Source organism: Alternaria triticimaculans (assembly GCF_023758025.1).
Source record: "Alternaria triticimaculans strain BMP 0046 chromosome Unknown scaffold_20, whole genome shotgun sequence".
NCBI lineage: Eukaryota > Fungi > Ascomycota > Dothideomycetes > Pleosporales > Pleosporaceae > Alternaria > Alternaria triticimaculans.
Window position 1 is genome coordinate 251,815 of NW_026055977.1, and position 21,544 is coordinate 273,358.

The 21,544-nt window shown below is 51.9% G+C and overlaps 5 protein-coding genes and 1 non-coding gene across 6 annotated transcripts; 2 read left to right on the forward strand and 4 right to left on the reverse strand.

The window, feature by feature from the left end:
* Positions 1–208: 208 nt before the first annotated feature.
* Positions 209–1,353, forward strand: RRP36 (rRNA biogenesis protein rrp36; the record flags this gene model as incomplete). Its single annotated transcript, XM_049369977.1, has 3 exons — positions 209–388; positions 441–1,155; positions 1,211–1,353. 3 exons carry the CDS (start codon positions 209–211, stop codon positions 1,351–1,353), a joined length of 1,038 nt encoding a protein of 345 aa, XP_049218286.1.
* Positions 1,354–4,017: 2,664 nt separating this feature from the next.
* Positions 4,018–5,050, reverse strand: J4E78_009386 (uncharacterized protein; the record flags this gene model as incomplete). Its single annotated transcript, XM_049369978.1, has 2 exons — positions 4,018–4,903; positions 5,019–5,050. 2 exons carry the CDS (start codon positions 5,048–5,050, stop codon positions 4,018–4,020), a joined length of 918 nt encoding a protein of 305 aa, XP_049218287.1.
* A 7,245-nt stretch (positions 5,051–12,295) lies between these two features.
* J4E78_009387 (uncharacterized protein) lies at positions 12,296–13,775 on the forward strand (the record flags this gene model as incomplete). Its single annotated transcript, XM_049369979.1, has 2 exons — positions 12,296–12,522; positions 12,662–13,775. 2 exons carry the CDS (start codon positions 12,296–12,298, stop codon positions 13,773–13,775), a joined length of 1,341 nt encoding a protein of 446 aa, XP_049218288.1.
* A 2,885-nt stretch (positions 13,776–16,660) lies between these two features.
* J4E78_009388 (uncharacterized protein) lies at positions 16,661–17,299 on the reverse strand (the record flags this gene model as incomplete). Its single annotated transcript, XM_049369980.1, has 1 exon — positions 16,661–17,299. One exon carries the CDS (start codon positions 17,297–17,299, stop codon positions 16,661–16,663), a length of 639 nt encoding a protein of 212 aa, XP_049218289.1.
* A 1,370-nt stretch (positions 17,300–18,669) lies between these two features.
* Positions 18,670–20,292, reverse strand: J4E78_009389 (uncharacterized protein; the record flags this gene model as incomplete). The annotated part of the gene is made up of 1 exon (XM_049369981.1): positions 18,670–20,292. The coding sequence occupies one exon, from the start codon at positions 20,290–20,292 to the stop codon at positions 18,670–18,672; it is 1,623 nt and encodes a 540-aa protein (XP_049218290.1).
* Positions 20,293–20,781: 489 nt separating this feature from the next.
* Positions 20,782–20,880, reverse strand: J4E78_009390. The gene has a single exon. It is a non-coding gene; the product is annotated as a tRNA-Asp (tRNA).
* Between the last annotated feature and the right edge of the window lie 664 nt (positions 20,881–21,544).

Genomic DNA, 21,544 nt, shown 5'->3' on the forward strand with positions numbered 1-21,544 from the left:
CACGCAGCATGAAGCCCAACGGTGGAAGGCGCACTCGAAATTTGGGCGCAGTTGCCTGTCTGTCGGCCCTGTCGGCGAATCAAACCCCCGGCAGGTGGGGTCCACAAAAATGTTGGAGACCGCGGCGAAGAAGAACGCGAAAGAACCCGATTCCAATACACCTTCAACAAGCGCTTACACGGCAACATCCTCAAATCCACGCTTTGTAATGGTGCTCGCGAGCAAGTTGGATCGCACTCTGCGCGCCGCCGAAGACAGTTCAGACGCCGAGAGCTACTACGAGGTCACCGACCGATCCTCTTCTGCGTCTGTAATCGAGGCAGATGAAGGCGGTAACGTGATCAGTTCAGATGGCGAGGAAGATGGGGAATCAGGAGACGAGGACATGGTAAGCCTCCAAGACTTCAATTCTGCCAGCGCATGCCGCTAACATCACCAAGTCAGACGCCTCCGACGATGACCAAGTAAAAGCGCAAATGAGCAAAGTCTCTTTTGGAGCACTAGCCAAAGCACAGGACGCCATTTCAAAACAGCAACCCGCCGACCGGAAGCGAAAACGAGGCGACGACACATCTAAATCACAAGAGGATAAACTGGAAGCGTTGAGGGAGCGGTTACGGCAGATCAAGGCTGAAAAGCTCGCAAACGGTGCACAGCCCAGCAAGAAAGCGAAGACGGACAAGAAGAGCAAAGACAAGAGCGAGAGCAAGTTTGACACTCAGGAAGCCGACGAGGGTGGAGACTCCGACTCCGACGCAGCTCCAAAAGCGCGTTCGAGCAAACACGCCCCCGCTGTCCAGTCGAGCAAGCGTGCGGTGTCACGTAAGCGAAATGTGGTCGATGTGAAGAAGCCAGTCTTCCGCGACCCCCGGTTCGACAATGCCTCAGGGCCCCAGCCCGATGAATTTGTGGTCAAAAAGCGTTACGATTTCCTTAACGACTACCGAAAGTCTGAGATTTCTGAACTGCGCCAGACTATCAAGAAGACGAAGAATCCAGTCGAGCAGGAGCAGCTGAAGAAGAAGCTACTCTCTATGGAGTCTCAACAAAAGGCCCGCGAGAACAAGGAGAAGCTACAGGAGGTGACACGGGAGCACAAGAAGAAGGAGAAGGAGCTTGTCAAGGAGGGAAAGCAGCCATTCTTCCTGAAGAAGTGTAAGTTCTTGCATACCCTCCATTCCAGCAAGCACGTACTGACAATATATCCCAGCCGAGCAAAAGAAGATCGCATTGGTCGACCGCTTCCAGAACATGAAATCGAAGCAGCGCGAAAAGGTCATCGAACGCCGTCGCAAGAAGGTCACGGCGAAAGAACGGAAGAACATGCCCGACGAGCGCCGTACTGCTCAATAGCCTGTACGGGCATTTTTCGAATACTTTCAATATTTGTCGCCTGCAATCAAAGATACCCCTTCTTCAAGTGTTCTACAGACTTCGCTATCGTCTTCATATTCATTCTTCTGGAAAGTGACTTTCATTATGTGACGAGTAACTGATGAGTCCACGATTCGATTATCGTAAGATGCGGCGTCAACTATCGCGTTGTCCGCAGTCAAGCACAGACAGGGGATGAAGATCTAGGACGGCCTAGATGAGGCTTTCCCCAGATCTGCACTAGTCAGGTACACCTCAAGCCTCCCACCAACCCATTCCATCGTGACGCATTGTCCATTCGATACGCCACGAAGTCCCTGCGTGTCTTTTATAGATGTGCTAGATCGTTCTGGGTTATCTGATCTAGTTTTACAGCCTCTTCGTTGTGAAGGGACCTATTCGAGTCAAGTTTCTATCCACAACTTGGCGTTCGAGCAAGGAGCTTACACCTTCGTGGATTTAGATCGAAAGCCATTTCGCTTCCGTGGTCGTTAAGAACTTGCAAGTGGTAGCAATGCGAGCAAAGTCGCCGTCGGAATGCCCGAATGACCTCGTCTGGCCCTGCTTCAGCTCAGCCATATCGAGCGCCACGAGAATGGTTCCACACGCGAACTCTTTGGAAGGTGTATATATGCTGCCGTGGCCGTCTAGTATAATATTCACTCAAATCATCTTCTTCTCCAGTGGCAGGAACAAACGTCCACAGTCGGCCCAGAATCGGAAAACCTCATCAAAATGCGCACATCCATCACCTCCCTCCTTCTCTCTTTGGCAGTTGCCAGCTCTGTTCAAGAAGAGATTCCTGAACTCACAGGCACCAAAGATTCGAAGTGTCAACTTCTTTCGCCTCTTGTCGATGAGCTACGTGCGGTGCCGACAGCTGCGGAATTCTGTTCGTCGCTCCTGGCCATCCCCACCGTCACCGTCACTTCGAGCGCAATAAGCACATCGACTGTCATTTCAACTACAGACACTCTTGAGACGACCACACTCACAGAGTCTTTCACAAACACCGACGAAACTACAATTACCGGCACTACGACCTTGACAGCCGATGCAGTCTTAGTAACCATTACCACGTAAGTCACTTCGCACGGATGCCGCATCTACACACTCTAACATACCTAGAACTACCGAAGTACAGCTATGCCCAGCGACGGCAACGGTAGTAACAGTGACAGCCGAAGCACCCATCAAACGCGATTATGTACAGACGCTCAGTTCCAGCAGCACATCATGCACTAAGAGTAAGAAGCCCTCGACTACTGCGACTCCTTCATCTACATCCGCAAAGTGCTCGAGCACAGCAAGCTACCCGGTTGTGAAGCCTTCCAGTGCGGTAGAGATCATCTCGTCGCAAACGCTGGGCACAGCGCAAGCGTCGCATCTGGCCTACTCGACTGCATCGCAGGCGTCGTACGCGTACTCGAGAGTAATGCAGCCGGCTTACTCTACTCTCTCGAGCATCGTAGAGTCATCCGTCGCAACAACTTCAATCACTATGGAGACATCCTCCACAATCACCCTCAGCTCTGTCGAGGCTTCTTCCACAGCACCTTCCAGCACCCCAGAGTCCTCTTCCATCGTACCTTCAACCACCACCGAACCATCATCCACACCCGAACCCGTCCTCCCTCCCCCAACACTCTGCCCAACCGCCCCAGAAGGTCTCCAGCAATACGAATGTGCGCAAGTCACCAAAGCCTGCGAATGTCTCTCCCTCGCAACCCCCACTGTCACTGTAGTCGTCAGCAGCACCGCCACCGAAAGTAGCATCTCGACTTCTACCGCCTTCACCGAAACCGTCGTCACTGTGACCACCACAGCGACCCAGAAAATCGCTGGAATGGAAACTTTGACCCCGACTATGACGGTTGTTGCAACGGCCACCACTACAGCAGGACCAGACTTCCAAACCGATCCTAACAACTGCGGCGCGTGTGGTAATGTGTGTGCAAGTGGCGGTTGCGCTCGTGGGCTGTGCACGAACCCAAATTGTGCCCCCTCTTCCTGCACCAAGTATGTCTACTGCGGTTCAGGATGTATCTGCGGTTCCGTCGCTGGAGGTGGCGGTCTGTGTGTGCCCGGAACTACTTCCTGCAGCAGCCCCCAATGCAAGGTCAACGAGGACTGTGCGACCAATCAGCTGTGTGTTGTAAATACGTGCTGCAGAGGTGGTGGTGGTATCTGTGTGAATGCGGTAACTACATGTTCCAATGGGAATGCGCCGAGAGCATTATTTGTTAGAAGACCATCTGGCGAGACTATTATGGGGTGAGGGATGTATAGTTCCCGTTATATTTTCTGTGTGTAAATTTCACCGTAGCTCTGGTTTAATATCAATCTATGTTGTCAAGATTGGTCTTGTGTGTACAGTGCGTAGGCATTTGAAGATGATGAAGGTAATTGATGTTACAATTGCAAACTTCCAACTACAGAAAAAACCCAATCCCTAAAGGCTACTAAGACATTATTCTCTCTTTTTTCGAAGTGAAAGTTACCAAGAAAGAAGAGAAAGATAGAAATGTCCCAAGAACCCCAGATCCCAAACGCCGGATATATATTTCCCCCCCTACAGAGCAAGAAATCATGCAAATTGAATCCAAATGTGAAGGTAAGTGGCGAAAGATAAGACGGCCCAGCCTACGCGCGAAGAGTACCGTAGTCGGCATTAGTCATCTCATTCGGCATCTCCTTGAGGCTGAACTTCTTGAAGTCCTTAACAAGACCATTATCCTTGCTCTTCAAGTCCTGTCCCACATCCTTGCCACTCTGCTTCGACTTAGGCTGCGGGCGTTTGCTCTCATTAGTCGGGCTCTCGACGACGGTATCCTCAGAGTCATCTGCCTCCTCCGCGCGCTCCGCACGAACATCATCATCGATCTCCTGCTCTGCCTCCTCATCCAACTTCTGCGTCTCCTGCTCCACATCAACGAGGTCCTCAGCTTCAGCCGGCTCCTCACGCGCATCAGGCACGACCTCCTCTTCAAGACGCCAGTCCTGGATCGCCTTGATGATGTCAACAGCGAGCTGCCCGTTCTTACGCAGCGCCTTGTCCCAGTGCGCAGGGATACCCTTCTCGATAACCATCATGCGCGCGACGGCGTGGACGAGCATGTGGCGCATGGGACTGCCCTCCTCGGTGTTTGCGTAGATGTACTGCACGCGACGCAAACCGGGGTAGCTGTCGCTGTACTTGTACCATTCGCGGACGACCTGCAGGACGTCGGCGACGAGGCCTGGTATCTCGAACTTCTCGGCCATCAGGTACAGGTCGAAGCAGACGCCCAGGTCGGCTTCCTCGCGCGGGACGGGCAGCGAGGAGCTGTAGAGCCAGCCGACGAAGGTCTTGAAGGGCGCATCTTCTTCGTCCGGGAGCCCGAAGGATTGCGTGCGCGACGCTGAGTTGGCTTTGGAGTAGAAGATCTTGCGGAAGAAGGGCGAGTGGTAGCAGAGTAGTTTCTCGTGCAGGATCCAGTGCGTGTTCTCGGGGCCGACGTAGATGTCGACCATGGAGCGGGAGAGGAGCCTGTGGTTGGTGGGTTAGTTCGTTGCGCAAGGGTTGGTAATGCAGACGCGCAATCCCATCTCATCGCGAACGCGACGATGCGCGTCGCGGCGCATTGGACGCAGGGATAACGTACTCATGGAGCTGTTTTTCCTGTACGCCAGACATGACTTCTGCGGTTCTATCTCGGTGATGTTCTTCGATGATCAGCGACCGTTGACGATCGATTATCCGTGTTCCCGTCGGGTGACGATTGCGCGATAGCCTGCAAGCGACAATAAACTTTCAACGTCCCAACGTCGAAATACCGTAGGAATTAGTAAAGTGGTAGATGGGTATTAGATGCAGCGTAGATGGCAAAAGGTTAGAAGTAATGCAAGGACAAAGAAGATGTGGCAGTGCCAACTTTAAGACCCATTCCCAAACCTGCACGAGGTGGCCTTGTCCCAGCCCCCGTATGACGTAGCTTCTTTTTCCGTCGCGACCAGTCGTCCAAAAAGAGACGGGTATGATGCACGTCTGCTGCGCCAGGCGGCACGCTTCCTTGACCCGTACCCCTGTTCTTGTTTTCTCCCGCCCGTCGCACATTTGGCATCCCCACTTCGTTTTACCCGCTAGCCAGGCCATCGACGAGATCGAGAACAACTTAATGCGCATTTTCATCCATCCACTGCCAATGCAGGTTTTGGGACGGCATTGGCGTTGCATGTCATTTCGCTTTTGGATGATGCGTGTGTGCGATACGCGCTGTGTTGGGAAAGGGGGGGCTGGGTGTGCGTGTTTTAGAGGGATGGCATGCGTAGGGGTACGGGGATTAGGTAAGTGTGACGTTTGACTTGTGGAGATGCGGGCTCGCCAGGCGTGTTCTGGCCAAGGTAGGCAATAGATTGGTGAACAGTAGTTCTGTCAGTTCTTTGGGACGGGCTATTTCCTTGTCTTCGATGGCTTCTCAGCCAGTCACTGGAGATTTGGGGGTTTGCGCGATCCTGCGCTGGTCATCTCCTTCAGATTGCCCGTCCACATCCAGACGAGGACGGAATGCGCTCCAATCACGAAACGATGTGCTCGACGCAGGGCAACTATGCTGCTTTTTGCTTTTGCAAGACTTGTGATACTCCAGCCTCACCGCTGCGCCGGTCTCTGCGCACCCATGGGGTGCTTTTCCTGCACCCTGACAGGCACTCCCCCATCAAACCCGGCATCGTAGTTACCAAAACTCACAAAACTACTCAATTAGTTTCAACTTCAAACCACACCGCGAATGCCAACCCATCGCCTAGATCCCAACCTCGTGATTTCCTGCCTTGGCCGAGCACTGCTCGAGCCGCCCGTCACAGCCCCGTCGCTCATGGCCTGCCTATCAACAGCCAGGAAGATGCCAGCACCCCGCATTGTGCTAATGCGGGTCGCACATGACATCGCGTGTTGTTACTCTCTCCAGAGCTTGGAGTGTTCAAAGAAGAATCTACTGACCTCGTACTCGCGATGCGCAAAAGGTAGTGTGCACCAACCTTCTCGTGACTTGCGCACAGTGCGTACTACACCAGCCTCGTTCTTCGAAACCTCAACATTGCTCGTATCGTGAAGAAAAGAGAAAAGAAGAAAAGTTCTCATTTACGGACAATCAAGCCTTATGCTTGGCCGTCAAAGCCGAAGTAAGAGACTTGCGAGACCACCTGGGCACACCCGCCATCCCTTACCACATCACTGCTTCGAGCGTACCAGCCCAGTTTGTTATTACCACCTTTTATACTTAAACTTACAGAGTAGCAAGATAAGGGTGAATCAATGTGAATTTAGTAGCAGTTTAACACAGTCACCGTCGTCCTCGTTGTAGCATGCGCAGTACATAACGAGTAAATCAGCGACGAACTCATTCTTCGTACTATGAGTTTTATATCTTTACGGTTTCTGGAGCTTTGCATAGCTTCCACAACTCAAATGTTAAGATCAGAACGGGTTGGAATAGACGCAGGAGTAGTAGTTTAGCTTTCACACGATTGAAATCTACGAAATAAAGAGCTCTCCACCGTCTTCGTACTCGATCGCCGCATGCAAATATCTTTGATATTTCTACGAAAGGACTTTCAAGATCTCAACCCGGAATCATCTAGCTTTCACAAGGCGACATCATGACATTGGTTGACCTACTGATGCGACACAAGATACGAACCCCCCATCCCACACCGGCGTCACAATCCCCTCTTCCTCCTCCAGTAATCTAAGAACCTTGCAAAATCGCCCTAAGCAGACATCAAGGGCGGCCATCATGTGTCTGAGTAAGCCTTAGCTTTAGTATCTTAACTATAGAAATTTAAAAAAATCTTAACTTAATAACTAAAGTACACTATTATAGTTATATACTACTAATAATACTTAAAAAAAATAAAATTATAAAATCTTTATACTTATATATTAATTTTTTTATATTTATTTTTATTTATATACTTTAAAATAGTAACTACTTTTACTTTTACTTCTTAATAAGTAAGCTTAATATTATAAGTATACTTTAGTTACTTAATATATACTACTTATTTTATTAATAACTTTTATATTAAGTAGTAAAAGTTTACTAACTTTACTATACTTTTTAAAGCTATTTATAATTACTCTAAAAAAGTAAATTTATAAGTAAATTTTTACTTTATAGTAGTAGCTAATTTTATTTATAGTAATATAAGCTTTAGTACTAATATTAAATTTTTTACTTAAAGTAAATATAATACTTTTAAATAACTTTATAAAAGAGTTTTTACTTAAACTATTACTACTAGTAATAATAACTTTTTTATTAATATTAAAAGCTAAAGTTATAAAGAGTTTAAAAATTAAGTAAAATATATTTTAGTTAAGATTTAAAAGTAAAATAATAAAAGAAATTAAATTAGTAGACTAGTAATTAATAAGCCTATAGGTATGCACTATAATGTCTTCCGCAGCGTAATATTAGGCAAGAGCGGCTACTATCCTAACTTCTGCGTAGTTTGTCCGAACCCAGGTTTTGGATCTGAAGGATATCTCTGTTGGGTAGCGCAGTCACCACATGAGGCAATCTTTCAAGAGTCGTCGATTGCTGTTGTCGGATCCGAAGGATTTGTCCGTTGGACGGCACAGTCACTACATAAGGCAATAAATCGAAAGCTGTTGAAAGCTGGTGTCGGATCCGAAGGACATGTCCGTTAGGTGGCGCAGTCACCACATGAGGCAATACGTCGAGAGCCGTCGATTGCTGGTGTCGGATCCGAGCCATGGGTCTTGGACCCGATGCTTGAGAAGGCTGAATAGGCTATTGGAGAGGGTGATGGAGAGGAGAGGAGAGGAGAGGAGAGAAGGGGACGTGCGATGTCGGGATGTCGTTGGAGGAAGTTGATAGATGAGGATATGGATTGAAGTTGATATTACAATTCTCGAGAGGCACTTTCTTGCAACGTTCGCTTGAAGTGGTCATAGGCGCCGAACAGAATGGACACAAAGAGCTTATTCGTGTCTACAAATTTGAATGTAGTGTTAACAAGAAGGTCCAGGAGGTCAGAACGATAAAAAAGCTAATTGCTAGCGATTAGAGTGGCATCGTGCACTGATTGAAGTGACCTCTTGTCCCTCGCCGAACCATGTAGTGCAGATCTCGACGACGTGGTTTTTCTTTCTCGTATATCAAGTTCATTTTAGTCTTCTCTCGTTGTTATTGTTGACTAAAGTAAGTTGATGCAAAGAACGTGTTCTTCTCGATCGAAAATGATGTGTACGCTTGGTCTGTCCGCTTCACCTCATTTACTAACGTTCCTATCCGGTCCTTGTTTGATTAGTAGTAGGTACTGATACCCGTAGAGGCTACGCAGTGCGCTTAGAGTGTGGTGTTCTGTTACAGAATTCCATGGTATTAGCCCTTAATATCGTGTATTCCATCTTGTTAGCTTTCACACTAGACAGCGGAGTAATGTCCGAGATTTGGGTTCATTCCCGTCTGATAGGGGAGTGAGTAGTAATCATACACTGACAGGGGGCGAGAAGTCTACGACTGACGGTAATAGCTTATGTTCTGAAGTGTATTTACCTTGGATTCATTCGCCATGGGGGATTGCGCGGATACCTTCATCTCTTTGTACTGGGACGCCCATCTTCCCTATACTACTGAACCGCTCTACTTTGAAGTCGCACAGGGAGAACCTTGATATACTGGGTATCGTGTTGGAGGTTACGACGCGACACGGGCGCGCTTCTAACACGCGAAACGAGTAACCTCTCCGATGTATGTCGTAGCATGACCACAGCCATCTTGGAGACGCGCAACTCCGAAGGGGGCAGACTAGCGTCCGTCGCACGGTGTCAAGATGGGTATACGCAGTGATACGGAGCGGAATGAGCTACGCATACGCTAGCTAAACAGTCAGCCTCCAGGTGGACAATGACGACAACAACGCTACAGCACCTGTTGAGCGGTCGCTTGCGCGGTGATCTCCCGAGTGCCGCGTCCCGCCTACTCCTGAACGGTTCGTTGAGTGAGTCCAAGGTCTTCGGGTCGGCCATTCGGTGCCGCTTTGGGAGTTGCGTTCGTGTAGTCTTCTCGCCCGCGATGCTCGTTCCACCGGAGCGTCCATGTTGTGAGCGGAGTGCGTACGTAGAGCCAACACTATGACGAGGGCGATCCTGCAGGCGATCTGCCGTGTATCATCGACACGTCCATTCGGAGGATACCTACAATGCTGGGTAGTAGTAGTAGTAGCACTGCAGACAGCGTAGTGACATGTTACCGTCGCACAATAACCGTTCGAAGCAAAATTTCCGAAGTCTTGTCGTTCGTGCGCGCGTAGGCATCATAAGGGTGATCTAAGTTCTCGCGCGATCTGCCTCCGATGAAACAGCCAGTTGGGAATAGACTCTGGCGAACGCCAAAGACCCTGATCGCCATTGTGATAGTGAGTCACTGACGGTGACTCAGTGGCAAGCCTCGTCGAGGTTGCTTTTGTTCAAGGCGCACGACAGAACATGATCTACGCCGCAGATCAAACACCCATCTACCAAGCCACCCATACGACGATGCTCCTGCGATTGCATCCAAAACCGTCGAACTGCATAGCGCTGCCCACCTCGGTACGACTACGGAAGCCGACCAAGTATTGGTACAACGACAGATGCTCGCCGCAACGGGTGCATTCGGCTTGAAGCGGGTGCGTGAACGTGAAGTGGAAACGTGGGACGGCAGATCTGCGTTGACGCAATTACCCAGCGAAGAAGGTCGCACACGGGTATTGTCGTGCGGGCTGCATCTGGGGCAGCGTAGTCGGGCATTGTGATGAGAGAAATAGCAAGGGGCGCAGGTGCGTTGGCAAGGTTTCTGTGCCGCATGCAGTTTGCAGGCTGTACACGTTGTGTGCGGGCCGTCAAGCATGTCATTTGCCGAAGGTACTGTCACTTCACTCGACCTGTTCACTGCTCTACGCCACAAGAATAAAGCGTCGGGTTCATTCCCGAGCCTGAATCAAGTACCTCTGGACAGCGTGCCAAGAGCGTTTATGTGAGACTTGTCCCAACAGATGGCAGTAATTGCTCATTCCCAAGGGCAGGGTAATGGCACGCGTGCTAGAGTGCAGCATGGCTAGAGGTAATACGATCACTGCCCAAAATAGAGCCTTGGGCGATCCTTTGCTTGATTGGACGGAGTGCGACAGACAGCCCTATCCCGGTCGCTCGGTTGGATGCAGCAGGTGTTAAGCCCCACTGGTTCCATATTGGAGAAGCGATGGTGTGATTACCGGATGCGGATGGACTGCTGGAAATTATCCTGGAGGGGTGTCGAGTCGGTACCTGATCGACCTATCGACTGGGGATGTGGAAGAATTCAGAAAGGCCGGCGGCTGAGCGGAGCGGACAGTAGCGAGAGGAAAGAGTGTCACTGATGAGATGAGCATGTGTAATGCACTTGGCGATATATCAGGGTCTTGCCGTGATGGAGAACAAAGGAATGATTGGCATTTTACGGGAATGTGGTGGTCGGCGACGAAACGCGACGGACAGTGCTAGCCGAAGCATGGCTGGAGGATAGCGGCAGAATCGAGGGTCTAGATAGACACGGCATTGAGGCAGTTTCTGCGCAACGGTCGGAGAATACTTTGTAGGATGTGACTCCGGTGGTGGGCGTGGGAGCTGTGGCAACGGAGAGTGTATGTTTCAGAGTTGCGGCTCTGGTGAGTGGGCTCTTTGTGAGAGATGAGTCAAGAAGGAAGGAGCGACAGGCCGTGGTGAGGAAGGCGCATTTGGAGCCAGGAGAGGCCAGGATTGGAGGACATGTGACAGGCAAGGAGCGCTCAATCCCAGGACCGGGCGAACGTTGCCGGCCACGTGTGAGAGATGCCGACGCCAGACCCTGGTTGTGGGTGAATGACTAAGGGCAGCCCCGACACGGCGAGGGGGCGAGATTGTGAGAAACAAACATCGGCTAGCGCTATTGGAGAGTTGGCCTCGCTGAAACGCGAGGCCATGAACGATGTTCCTGACCAATTAATCCTTTTCCGGTCCGTGTCGATGGCAGCTGCTTTGAGCGTGGTCAAACCGCTGATGCGCCGGCGTGAAACAAGTCGAAGGCTCGTCTAGGGCCGGTCGGCAGGCATGCGCTGGCGGGGGTGCGATTGGCTGGGGGCGCCATGCAGCGCGTTACAGGCCCATTGCCAATATTTGGTGTTGGCCAGTCGTGGTGAGGACGAGGTTACGGGCAGCTGGGACGGCGCGGTGGAGTAGTCAGCCTCGACAACTGCACATGATAGTGTGAACGAGGTGGATAGTGTGAATGGACAACAATATCGTCGCGGAAACGACGGTCGCAGGTTAGCAGCGCAGATTTTAACAGTGGGCGCCATGGATGGCAGGCCGCGGATGCGAAACAGTGGGTTGGTGGGTGGCGTGTGTCTGCTGCAGCGAGCTCCCGCAGACGACGCGACCATCTGCTCGCCCTAGGCGTCCCCAACTGCTGCAGCGCATGGAGGGCCTGGCATCGAGGCTCGCGATAGGGCGGCCCACGCCAACCGCCCCCCGGCTGGCGTCTGGAGGCACGTCGTCTACTGCATGCCAGCCGCTGTACCCAAGGCTCCCTGTGCAAACACAAGTCTGTGCGGGCCATTTTTATCCCCTCCACACCCGCGCCCCAAAAGAGCGCGCTGTGCTGTTGCTTCTCTTGTCGACTGCGCGCGCTGCTCCTACGTCGAATTATCTCTGCCTCTCCGCCCCAGTGCATAACGCGCGCCCGCCCATCCCCCCGGCTGCGCCCGCTTAGTGTTGCACCAGCCTCTAACCCGCCCAGGCTGCCCGCAGCCCTCGACGCTTCGTGTAGCGGACTTCCTACAAGACCCTGCCACCTCACCCTCCTACAATCTATCTGCCCCTCCCACCGCAACCCACGGACGCCCACACGCGACCATGACCACCGTTGTCGCCAATCCCCCGGCCCCTGCCCAGCATGCGGCACCGGCGCCCACTGACGGCGTCGGCTCCTCGAGGACATATGCTCCCATCGCGCCCTCGACTCTCTCTCCCCACCAAGTGACGCCCAAGTCTCGCTCTCAGCTGCCACCTCAGGATGCTTCACCTACCTCCTCCAGTCCAGGTGCACACCACAGAGCCGAGACCAAGCCCTCACCTTTTTCGTACGTCGTTTAGTCTTTCCTCAAGATCTTCTTCCTCGTCATGCCGTCCTCCTTCGGCCTCCTCTCCCACCTCCACCTCCATGTCCCCTCCCCACAGAGACATCATGTCCCTCATGTCTAACCGTCCCTCCTCTCGCAGGTCTCGCGGCCCAGCCCCCAAGATCGTCGTCAAGAAGGAGCCCACGTCGCCAGACATGCCTGCCACCACCCGGCACCGCCCCCAGCGCCTCAACCTAGCCAACCACAACATCGTGCACTCCTCCGGTGCCCTCACCGCTCGGCCCTCGGGCCAGGGCAGCGCCAACCTGCACGATGTCGGCATGGCCTGCCTCTCGCCCGGCTTCCACACCCAGGACCCCGGCATGCGCGAGCAGCTGCAAAGGAGCTTGGATGTAAGAGAGCGTCAAAGGCAGATCATCGAAGCGCGCCAGAAGGGCGGCAAGGGCGGACCACCCCAGATGGAAGACACCAGGAACACCGAGATTGGTGCCTTTGGACGCACAATCAAGACTCCTTCCACCTCCCGCCGGAAGGGGCCACCACCGGGTCTCTCCATCGCGCCTCCCTCGCATGAGACTTTCTCGAGCGACCGTGTAATCCAGTCGGCGCCGATAAACCAAACCTTCACGGGTCTTCGCGGCAACGCACCTCCCTCGCGACAGCTGGCCAATGGCCCATCCAACCTGTCGCAATCATCACACATCCACCACGTCCCCGCACAGCAGACCAGCAACCGGTTACCGCCCATCTCAGACGTCTTTCCAGAGCCCCTCGGAACAGCGCGCAACCCCTATCACCATGGCAGCCCCGGACACTCATCGCATTCCAACGTGCAGCCCCCAATGCCCTCACCGAGCTTCCCGCCCCCACAATTTACACAGCCGCCCCCAACCTCAAGGCCCCGCGAGTACAAGTCCGCAGAGGAGGCTGTTCAACAACTATCCGGGGGCCGCGAAGATCTCCTGCCCCGTCTAGTCCACTACGGCGGCCACCAGCCCCCAACACCCCCGTCACCAATGCCCAAGAACGGACAATCAGCCTACCCATCGCGGCCTGATCTGCACCGCAGTGGCAGCTCACGGAGACGCGGCCGCGACGAATACGAACAAGACAACGGTACCCCGCCGCTGGGTCGCCAACAACCTCGTCTCGGCCCCTTCGGAGCCGGACGGGACTCACCAGAAACTCAACTCAAGAAGAAGGAAGAATTCATTGGACTGTGCGCAAGAGCTTGGGATCTATTTCACTCATGATGATACCCGGCCTCGGCTTTGATCTCGATAATTACTATTTCAGCGACAAACTTGCAACTTATTCTCATCTTTACGGCGCAACATCACTCTCGCTTTACCACTATTATTCTTCAGCCATGCAGGTTCGCTTTCAACACTGCAACTTATTACCCCTTCGTATTCGCAATGTTTGATTTCAATACGTCTTTGTAAAAAGCGCCAGCGGTCTAATTTCAGACCCGCAGGGTTATACCCAGACACACGCACGCACCGCCATTTCCATATGTTGTTTCCTTTTACCATTTTCTCAAACCTCGAGTTTGAGTCTATTCTGGAGAGATTATGTTCATATGAGTTCAAGGATGATGGGCATTTTCGGCAAAGCAACTGTTTTGCTATACGTGGCTGAGGCCGTCTTGAAACACACTATGTCTCATGACCATTCTCACTTTTCTTCCTTTCCTTTTTTCTCTCTCTCTTTCTACTTCGCCACTGAAACCGAGACTCCTTTTTGAGGCGGTGGATCTTCTTTTGGTTCTTGTTTTGGCATATCCCGAATGTGGAGGAAATACCTTTTTCGATTTGTTGAGAATTGTGTGTTAATTCTGTTAAGCACGCGCAAATGTCTAGTGGGTGGATCGGCGAGAGAGGCAGGACAACAGTTGAATCGGAGTAGCGCTCACGCACAGTGACGCACTTTACCCTAGCTGCCACAATAAGAATGTTCAATTTTTGCACCGATTTTACAAACTATGATGGTTTCGGTGTTGTGACTACGTGGTTTGCATGCGTTGATTGGTGACACGCGACAATACCTTAGTTCCACTTAACTAGACTGCGGAAATTCCATTGGACGACAACACATCGTATTTCCTAGTCTTGCAAGTCGGTGTGCTTCATACATGTACCTCAGACAACGAATGCGCAGAAAAGACACCGAGACAGTCTAGCCCCCGGTATACCAAGACCACCGGATTCAACCTCACACCGCACACGTGAGACTACACGTATGTATGCAATGCCAATCATGCCCCGTGTTCTCCACCCAACACACACGCGACTAGGAGTACAGCAATGATGTGCGCATCTCAAAATAAAGTGATTGCGATATTCACCATACCCACGACTTCTCCTGTCCATCATGTTTATCATTTCGTCATCGTAAACTTGTCTCCTCCGCGGATGTTGTTGATCTCTCTCTGTCCCCGCTGTTTCTTGTATCAACATGCCTGCACCACAAGCGCAAAATCGAAGATCTACTTGAGATCGGAATATGCAGCCCTACGCCTGGTCTATGTAACAGATTGATGAGGATACAGCGGGTTGGCAGTTGTCACGAGACTACCATGACCGACCGCGTTTGGCGGGCAAATCGCATCCCATCAGTGAGATACGCAGGTGCAGACAGGGAAGAGGCGGAGGGACTTCGGTGGGTTGGCAAGTGTGATATGTGGATGTGATAGATGTGAAGTTGGTGATCTTGAAAGTCTTGGTGATGAGGGTGATTCGGGATGTGGAGGACGGTCAGCATGGACAGAATATCCATCTCATGCGAGAACGACGCATTGCGGTGATGATCTTGAAAGCAATAGTCCAGTTACGCACCGTCCTTCACAACAACATCTCGGTCAAACATTCACGCACGAGAACCATCTATCATCGTATCGCAAAATTCTATGATCACCCCAAGGATACCTCTCCTCTCCCCTCTCCTCTCCTCTCCCTCCATCACCGCATCATCATCCATTGACATCCAAGTACCAAGCTTACCAAGCTACCAATTTAACCCAGCACCCAGCACCCATCACTCGAATTCCCCACTCATCACTAGACTCGCTACAGCCTGTCGCATTACCCTAGCTAGTTTCGAAACAAACGTCGTTAGTACGTGAGTCAGTGTCCATTGATCAATTTGACGCAGGGACCATCATGGGTCTGTTCTTTCTGCTAGTGCCTTGTGTGCTGGTCAGGGATAATCATGAAACAGCCGCTGGTTAGCTTCGGAGGTGGGCGTAAAGCGGAACGGGCTTAATGCTAAGGAAGTGGATGAGTGATTATGAAGGTATTGCATGGGATGGGATGGGAGATGAGAAGGGTGATGGGAGGGTGAGTGGGTGACATGCTATGGGAGATGGAGAGGGAAAGTGGGAAATATAGTGTGTATGGTTCGTTAACCAGAGGAGAAACAACAGCCGTAACAGACCATCACGGTAGTAAACGTCTATCCCGCCATCTAGCGCGTGATGCGCGATGGAAAACGTCACCGTCACGTACGTTGGCTGGGTGAAAAGGCGCATGTCAAGGTTCGAGCGCCACGAAAGGAGGGATACGTCGTATTGTCAAAGCTACATCGGGCCTCGTGACCACAATCATTACTTTCTTACCAGGACCATGCGGCTCATCAGCGCAAACCAGGATACTCCCATGTTCGGTTGTCTTCTCGAATCTCGCTGACAGCACGTAACCAACAGCGTCGTTCCCAGTTCCTTAACCCGGACACGGTCGGTGCTAACATGTCAGATCTGACGATTACATATCCCCATCCAAGGGCATTGCGCGCTTGGTGCCTCTTCTCTCTTCTCACCGCCCTACGCAAATACCTAATTGTTCGATAGCTTTCTTCGTCAAAGTTACGTGTTGAGAAATCTTTTGAGTTGAACAAGCTGTGCAGGGACTTCTGTGCGCGCGACGCGTCTTGTTGGTCTTGTTGATGGGCTATTGAATTTTGAATCGCCAGCAGGGTTCGGCGCCCGATGTAGGTCCTTTGGCACGCGGAAGTTTCCTGGGGTGGGCGTGCGTTTTTCGCTTTCTCGCTTGGTCGGTTGATTTGCCGGAGGCACGGGCGCCGCGAGACGTGGGTGGAGGTGGAAGCGGATGAACGCGCTTCTGGAAGGAGGTTGATGACTTTAGGTGCTGTTGTGATGGGCTTGCAGTATGGCAGCAACGTTCGGATGACTGTAACGTTTCGCGCGTTCGATCATCTGCTCATTGATCTCGGCCCCAACGTCGACCAGAAATCGAACCATTGATACCAGCGATGCATCGGCAGCCGCCCACAAGGCATGTTCATTGACGATAGCTCCACGTTCGACCAGGTATCGGCACAGTGCCTCGTTCTCCGTAAGCACGGCGTGCGCCATCAGCCTGTCTTCTGTCCACCTCCAGTGCTCCTTGCGACCACTCGATGGGAGCCGCGGTGTGACACGCGTACCGTTCTCTACCAACATGCGCACTATATCCAGACGCCCTCGTTTTACAGCTACTTCCAAAGTATCGTTGTCAAGGACCCTGGCATCCGCACCACGATTCAGAAGCAGGCGAAGGATCTTCTCGTTGCCACCTTTGATGGCTTGTTCAAGCAGACTGTCAGAACCAGTGTAGGAGGCTTCAGCTCCTCGTCTCTTGACATGCGCCTTCTGTTTAAGTAAAGCTCCTTGTTCGAGAAGTCGTTCTGCCACATCGACTCTTTGCGGGCTCTTCCGTGCGACGAGGCACAAGAGTGTGTCGTGTCCAGGATATACGGCTTCGATACCATGGGTTTTCATCGGACGAGAGGCTATCAGGCCAAGGAGCTGAGTGACGAAATCGGCCGATGGACTTTTGAAGACTCCGGACACCAATGTATGCTGATTCAAACTGTGAGTGCGATATGGCCCCTTTCCGGGCAAGTCCCAACGCGGCTCCATGATGAACCTCACTACGTCCAAATGGCCCCCTCTCAATGCAGCCTCAACGACTTCATGTCGAACATATATTGACTCTTGCCGGAAACTCGGATGCAGGAAAACCTTTTCGAGTAACGCCGTGTTCCCGTTCTCAGCGGCAAGAGAGGCAAGGTCCTGTTTACAGTCTATTGTAAATCGTCCATTTTCACGCGTCCCACACGGATTGGACCAGGGATTGAGAGAATGCGATATGATCTCGTCCAAGATGGGGTCATTGAGCAAAGAGTTTACTCCCTGTGGACAGTCGTTGAGTATGGCCATCTCCAGAAGGCATGCTTGATCGTACATTCGACACTGAATTGGGTCTTTAGAGCGTGCTCTCGACAGTATGCGCACTGGATTGCGACAGAAGGCATGGATATATCGTCGCAAGATCGTGTGCAGTGTTTTCTCGTTAGTTTCCTGGGGATGGCTAATCCGGCGAAGACGCTCGGCGGCGCGATATATGCGTTCGCATATCTCCACATGGGCCCATTTCTTCCCTATGATCTTGCTGGTGAGGAATGTCTGCCAAAAGGCGACAAACTCGGGCGAGTGGGAGAAGCCAAAGCGATATCCATGTACGTCGTCCAGTAGCTCGGATTCTTGAAGCGCATCCTTCACTTGTTGAGAGAACTCCTCTGCCGAAGAATTAGCAGGCTGCATTACAGCTGCGCGTTGATTGCTGTTGCATACTGTTCACCAGCCTCAATCGTAACCCTCGCTTGAGACCTCGGACGTCGACGGCGTGTATCAGAACTGTGCGCAATATCTCTGCTGGTAGTGCAAGGAGGTTTGCCATAATGCGAGTGGTGGGGTGGTGGGGGAATATGGACAGGCAGACGGGATGTTCATCTGGCGCAGTTGTACTTGCCTTTATGCATTACGCTAGACCAGTTTCACTCCAGGCATCAGGCAACAGGCAACGCCACCTGCAGCCACAGATCAGAAGAGGTACGACACGGGCGAATACACTCACGCGCAATGTTTCTGATAGCTATCGTGATGCATTCGAGCGCATTTGACATTGCGAAGGTATTTGACTTGGATCGTCTCTCACGACTACTGTACACTGCATGCGTATGCGCAAGCTCGTCGCTGCATCGCTTCATACCCGGAAAATCCTGAACAAATCTGCCGTCTACATCGAAATGAAAACATGCAAAGTAGTCGACCCAAGGCCAATGTAGGCTCCAGGGTGATCGAACTCATCATTCATTTAGGATAGTAGCGTCCGGCATCTCTGCCTTCCAGTCCCTCACCGCCCTCGCGATTGAGACATCCGTACCTCGATTTCCCTTCATCCGCTCGCAGGTGTAGAAGTAGTTGGGCCAAACATGACCGTTCTTGTCCGCTGAGGTAGCTTTTGTCAGCAACTCCATGGGAGAGAACGCGAGAAGCCTCAGGTTCGATGCACGATCGCCCACGTAGCGTACGATGCTGTCTGCTCGGGCTTGGAACGCGTAGCGCTGCTCTCCGCTCTCGAGTGATCGGCGGAAGAAGCGCATGAACTCTCCTTGGCGGTGGTAGGCTTTGCGATAGTTGGGCGGGTTCGTCAAGCGTAGTAGCCGTAGGCTTTTCATGCTGGCAACAGCGCTCAAAGCCTTCTCGAACTCTGTCGATTCTGAAAGTACGGATGGTTTCGGGCCTAGGAAGTCTCCTTCTGGTGTATCCGGATCGATCTCATATAGGTTGAGGCAGAGTTGCTCGAGGCTTGGACATGCGATGGCGACCTTGCCCAGCTCTTCCGCGCTCATGCATTCGGTGGCATCTTGTCGGTGGACACCTCCGTTGACGACGAGTAGGTCCGTGAGTGTGTCCCCGTGGTTGATGATGCCATCAATGTCGATCTTGTCGCAGTTGCCGCACTGGTAATGTAGCTGGCTCAGTCCGTGGAAAGAGAGTAGAAACAACTCTAGCTGGGAGCGAATGTCATTTGACGCGTCCTCATTCATCTCGAGAAGTCGCAGCTTCCTCAGAGAGGGTTCTCGCTTCTGGAATACAGAGCACATAGCTTCCAGCAGCTCAGCGACGCGTTCGGTACCAACGAGGACGAGTTCGGTGAGGGAAATCATGTCTATCCGTTGGAACATGGTGCCAAAAGTCGCAGGAAGGATAAGAGGACCGATGGAAAGGCAGCTTAGTTGGAGGCTGACCATGTCCGATTGGGTCGTTTCTGATCCACCTTGCGAGACTGTAGATGTTGTATCGGCCCCGAAATGACCTTCCTGCAAGCTCACCCGCGCTGTCGTCGGCATGACAGTTTCGCCCTGCATCATATGGATATGCGTCAGCTTAGGACATCGCACCCATAGCTCCCGAAACTCTCGTGGGGTAAGAGTATTTATAGAGACTACCATCCGGGTGAGGCCTGATAATGATGAGCCAGTCCACGGCGATTGTAATATCTGCGACATCTGGGTACCAGGGATGATAAAATGTTCGAGTTTCGGGTGTATCTGGAGTAGGAGCTCGAGCGTACTGATAGGCACGCCGCTTCCGCTCTTGAAACCACATAGTTGACCGCGAGGGATAGCGGCCAGCAATCGTGGCAATTGGTCCGCTTCTTTGAACGCGTTCGGTCTGTCCAGAAGGTTGATTTTGCGGACGTGCTTAACGATGTTTGAGGCGGGAGATGCTAGACCTAGCACATTTCGTGAGCCAGTCTTGGCCAGGAGGTCGGTAGTAAAGATCTCCCACATGATTGGCATCACTACGACCGCCCAGTCTCTGCTGAGTAGCGACATGGTCTTTCGGTCCTGGAGCGCGGGTAGGTATCGCACCACTGCGCATTTCAGCTCCGCGGGCAGTCGGCCAATATGATCTGTCGCCATGTCGGCAGAGTTTGCAGACTACAATAGGGTAGAACAAGCAAATCTGAAAATCTGGTGTCGATGTAGGCTCCAGGGTGTTCGCATTATGCTTTGATCAATGTGTCGGTGGGCGCCGGTACCTAGGTAATCTGGGTGGACCGCGAGGTGTCCGCGATGTTTTGGGCTATCGAAAGTATGTAACCGTGAGGGCGAGGGCGAGGGCGGTTGAGCGACCAAGGGTAATGCCAAGGCTCGGTAGTGCGATATCACCGTGAGAGCGGTGTTGTGGCTTTCACTATCCCAAGGTGAAAGGGCTTGACGCGCAGTAGCGCGCTCCAGGCGTAAGCACGGTGCCGGGGGAGTAGCCGCCCAGCCATTGTCTTGTAGGTGTCTATCACATGTAGTTTTGCAAAAAAAGAAATGGCTGCTGCCCGTAGCTGTGTCTTCCCCACGAGCTCAGGGTTAAAGAGAATGGACAGGAAAAAAAAGGCAAAAAGAAAATCGTGAAAGCTCTCCAACTGGGAATTGAACCCAGGTCTCCCGCGCAATTGTCAAGAGCCAGAAGGCCGAGATGACAAGCGGAAATACTGACCACTATACTATTGAAGATTGTTGTTTCGATGAAAGAACATACCTTTAAGCCGGACATATTACCGTCATGCGACGCGAGCGAGGTAGCACGCCTCCACTTCGACAGCGCAGTTGGAAGGTGGTGACTAACGAAAGATTGCAATGAGAACTTTTGGACTGTGGGGTCGAGATTGTGGCGGAACAGATTACAGGTGGGGCTATCCAACTCTTCCTAGAATCGCAGGAGCGATTGCTCAATGCAAGGATGTGTCGATTCAAGAGCTTACTTATCGGCGAAGGGTGTGCAGCACATCGTAAGTAGTATCTTAAAAGAGGTCGACACTGTAGCCTGATCTTATCATGAACGTTTCATGCTTGATGAGGAGGACAATAGACTACACGATCTTTTATTAGCGGACTATGCGTCCAAGCTGGCAGATCTCGTCGCAAATGCGAAAGAATGAGCTGTGATCTGCATGACCATGACTATTATCGGTACGAGGATTATGCGCGAACGTCTACAGACTTATTTAGCATGAGCTTAGAAGATTAGGAGATTCTCAGATCATGGACTGATCGTGCCCTGTGATACCTACCCCGGGTCTTAGTATATTGGAAAGTGTTCGCTTTATCTTAATGTAGGGAGACTAGAGGAATTGAAGTACTTGTAAGTAGCGCTCACGAAGAACCTTTGGTGGGAGAA